Source organism: Sphaeroforma arctica, assembly GCF_001186125.1.
Source record: "Sphaeroforma arctica JP610 unplaced genomic scaffold supercont1.2989, whole genome shotgun sequence".
Taxonomy (NCBI): Eukaryota; class Ichthyosporea; order Ichthyophonida; genus Sphaeroforma; species Sphaeroforma arctica.
The window spans coordinates 1-4,306 of record NW_014037569.1 but is presented as its reverse complement, the minus strand read 5'-3'; the positions used below and the strand labels follow the sequence as shown (position 1 = coordinate 4,306).

The following is a 4,306-nucleotide window of genomic DNA, read 5'->3' as shown; positions in this document are numbered from 1 at the left end:
GTGTGTGTGTGTGTGTATATGTATATGTATATGTATATGTATATATATATATATATATATACATATACATTTGCCACAGTACGCAAATACGGGAACTGCATACACTTCAATCCATACGGAAACAAGCCTGCGCACAAGCAATGAAATAAACAGGGCCAATATTCTACCACCCACCCACCTCATGTGACCTCATTGCGGGTGCAGCGCGTTCTTCTCCTTGCAACAGCTCTACGCCCATATCGTCCTCCTTTGTACTTCGGGTTTTGAGAATGGACTCGGCAAGATCGAACGCAGGCCCCAATTTCTCGCGCACCTATTGGGAAATCAGGACAGTTCCATTTGGGTTCGTTTAAGTCGCCAATTTCGTAGGTGTTTGACTGTGAAGATGAGGATATGTAGTTGCGTGCATATCAGGTCTATATTTATGATTGACCGCCTGCCCTTTATCGAGGGCAAAACACGGTCCAAAGTTGAAAGCAGGACACCCCATACATCTGAGCTAAAAATTCCAGGGGTCAAGTGTGTGAATTGTTTCGTACACACCATATATATATAACATACTGCGTGTGCATCACGTGTACCTCTAGACTAATCTATTCATTCAGATTTGGGATAAGAACAGAGAGTAATCAATAATCCAAGCGAAATGCAACTGTGAGATTCAAGAATTATATATGATAACCATGCGACGATGACACAGTATCAGACTATAGAATCAAGCCACGCCACAGTAGTACTACGAATGACAACTGAGATATCCAAGTGCTATAGATGGTAACTATGCAACGATGACACAGTATCAGACTATAGAATGAAGCCACACCACAGTAGTACTACGAATGACAACTGAGAGATCCAGGTGCTATAGATGATAAACATGCGACGATGACACAGCATCAGACTATAGAATGAAGCCACACCGCAGCAGTACTACGAATGACAACTGAGAGACTATGCGAAACTGTCACAGTATAAGACTATAGGTTGTAGCTATGCACAGCAAATGTACGTCACAGTAAAACCTAGGTGACAGACATACCTTCTCTTTGGTGCTCAACATCATGGCCAAACATGCCCGGAACAAGATTTTCGGGCCGTGCAGGAAAAACTGTGCACCAAGGGAATAACCCGGGTTTAGAATTCATAAAACCAGGCTAAGAGTCCACTACGGGAGTTGGATGTATGGTGGAGCAATTCTGTCGAGTATACTTTGACGGTGGAAGTGTACCGTGCATTGAGGCTAACGTAACACCACATGTGTATAGTCAACTACGAAACACCACATGTGTGTAGTCGACTGAGCGTCTGTGCTGCTGGCAGAGGAGGGACTAGTGCCGACGGTGATAAACAGTATTCTGTCACACAACTAAAGCACTTAACCAGCCAAGAATCCACGCGATAGTCCTAACTATATACCACGCTTGTACGCTTCCTGTTCCGTGCCAGAATAGGCGATAGAACGCATGTAGGTAAATTCTATCACACGTGAAACGTTAAACTCGCGGCATAAATACAAAACTTACAAAAGACCCCAAATATCACCCACTCTATGGTGTCCCCATATGCTTTAGGGATGTGAAAGCACAACGCGCACGACTGACCGTTAACTTAAATGGGACGAGTACTATATACAACATAATCGTTAACGTATATGAGTGAGAACACTTCAGATGTATCAGTACTATATACAACATAATCGTTAACGTATATGCGTGTGAGCACTTCACATGTATTAGTACTATATACAACATAATCGTTAACGTATGTGCATGTGGGCAATTCAGATGTATCAACCGATGAATGCCTGTAACGTATATACATAAGCGCCCTTAAGTTGTACCACCCGATGCATAGCTGTCACGGTTACACTCCATACGCCGAGCAGCAACTAGACTCTGATAAGGCGTATATAATAACTAAATAACCTAAGTTTATACCTATGCGCGTGATCAAATAAACTAAGTTTGTACCTACGCACCTGATCCAGGATTCGGACTATACAGTAGAAGGGCATGCGTTCCAGAACTAAATCAGTCCAGTGGGTGAGAAATCGCGTCAGCAGAACGTTTTCCGTCAGAATGTCTTCTTTTAGGTAGACCAGCTCAGAATCCCACAGGAGCTGCCACCTGTGGGAAATTAAGCATGTGAGAAAATAAGCACGTGAGAATATAAGCATGTGAGGAACCAAGCACGTGAGAAAATCAGCACGTGAGAATATAAGTAAATGATGCGGTAGGGTTTGCGGGCTCGTCAGCATCCAGATAAGTTATCTAAGAGCACTGGATGAACATCTTCTGGACAGGGATAAGTACTAGAGACAACCATACCATTCAAGTACACGCCATTGCTCACTGTGGCTATACGCATAGGCATAGGTAACGCAGCAGACGCCGAGCACCCACGATCACTGTACTCAGTCTTATTTATCATGCAGACAGCTACGCATGAACAGATGATAAAGTCGTCTACAAGTTAAGAATATTTGTGTGCACTTAATCGTATGAATCATGCAGACAGCTACGCGTGAACAGATGATAAAGCCGTCTACAAGTTAGAATATTTAAGTGTACTTATTCTTATGTACCATGCAGACAGCTACGCATGAACAGATGATAAGGCCGTCTACAAATTAAGAACATTTGTGTGTACCTATTCTTATGTATCATGCAGACAGCTACGCGTGAACAGATGATAAAGCCGTCTACAAGTTAAGAATATTTATGTGTACTTATTCTTATGTACCATTCAGACAGCTACGCGTGAACAAATAATAAAGCCGTCTACAAGCTAAGAATATTTGTGTGTACTTATTCTTATGTATCATGTAGACAGCTGCGCGTGAACAGATGATAAAGTCGTCTACAAGTTAAAAATATTTGTGTGTACTTATTCTTATGTACCATGCAGACAGCTACGCATGAACAGGTGATACAGCCGTCTACAAGTTAAAAATATTTGTGTGTACCTATTCTTATGTATCATGCAGACAGCTACGCATGCACAGATGATAAAGCCGTCTACAAGTTAAAATACTTGCGCACAACAACAAGATCATTGCGAGGCCATACACACCCAATCTCCAGCACTGTCACCCAATGCAACCCATTCGCGATGACTATGGTAAACACCAACGGGCCAAAGTACCACCACGCTGCAACACACTAAACAGATATGTATATGTTTTAGGGTTTTAGGGTTGTAGTTTAAGTATGTACGATACTGGCCAGATCGCATACAGCAATCAGTAGTTGCTGTCCCGAGGGCCGTGGGTCGCTTTGTGCCATCGGAGAAGTACGGTACATATTGTAAACAACACTAGATCAACACTGACTGTATGTGATTGGGCCGGGATTGCATTTAAAAGAGCTGGGTTTGTGAGTGTGCCCCGCCTGTGAGAATATTAAATTGGCGCTCAACACCTCAGAGAATGATCACCCACACACCACCACCGTTCATAGTCACGGAAAGCGGCGAGCCGGAGGACACTAATGAGATTCGGGGTGATTGAAGCAGACTTCTATAATATATATATATATGCCCACAGAAACCCGTACTCTTGCAACAATGCACAAGGAGATATACAGCTGTTATTGTATATGGATGTATATGGATGTATATGTACCTATATACCATTCCTCGATATAGGCAAACAACAACCTGTAGCACACGCCTGGTACAACTATGGCTAACATACTTGTACCACGCTCACCTGACAAAGTCGAACCAGTACGGCGACAGATACTCCCAGGCAATCTAGTAGGGTTTTAGGGTTTAGCCCATCCACGGAGAAGGTCAATGACAACATCAGACTGAGTGGTCTGGCGAGTTGCTAGCATGTGTGCACAGCAGTATGTTTGTGGATGTGTGCTGCACGCTGTAAGTGTGTCATACTTGCACCCCATCTGACGTGATCCATTCGAATTGATATACAAACAAGGTGCTCTCCAGCACTCTACAAGCCGTCGCAAGAGAACATCGATAGAAAAACTAGCGCGCGTGAGATGGTGTGTGTGTGTGATAGATAGAGAGGAATATGTATGATTCTGGATGTGCATTTCTGTGCGGCAGTATAGTCTCTGCACACGAATGGTTGCATCGACTATTAATTTATTAGCAGCGTGAATAAACAAACAAACAAACGCAAGCAGTTCAAGTGCATAATGCGGTGTTTCGTTGTATTTACTATACGAGATGGTAATCGTGGAATATATGTCTATAGTAAAGGCTACATTCTAATACAAAATTAACTATATGCATGAATCTATGCATGTACAAGTACCAGAAAAATAGCACAAATATGTAGATA

General features: G+C 42.7%; 1 protein-coding gene across 1 annotated transcript; it reads right to left on the bottom strand.

Annotated features, from left to right (window-relative positions):
• Positions 1-174: 174 nt before the first annotated feature.
• Positions 175-3,748, bottom strand: SARC_13185 (hypothetical protein; the record flags this gene model as incomplete). The annotated part of the gene is made up of 4 exons (XM_014292690.1): positions 175-313; positions 1,040-1,108; positions 1,979-2,126; positions 3,710-3,748. Coding segments are annotated over 4 exons (395 nt in total), but the record flags the coding sequence as incomplete, so codon positions are not given.
• Positions 3,749-4,306: the final 558 nt, after the last annotated feature.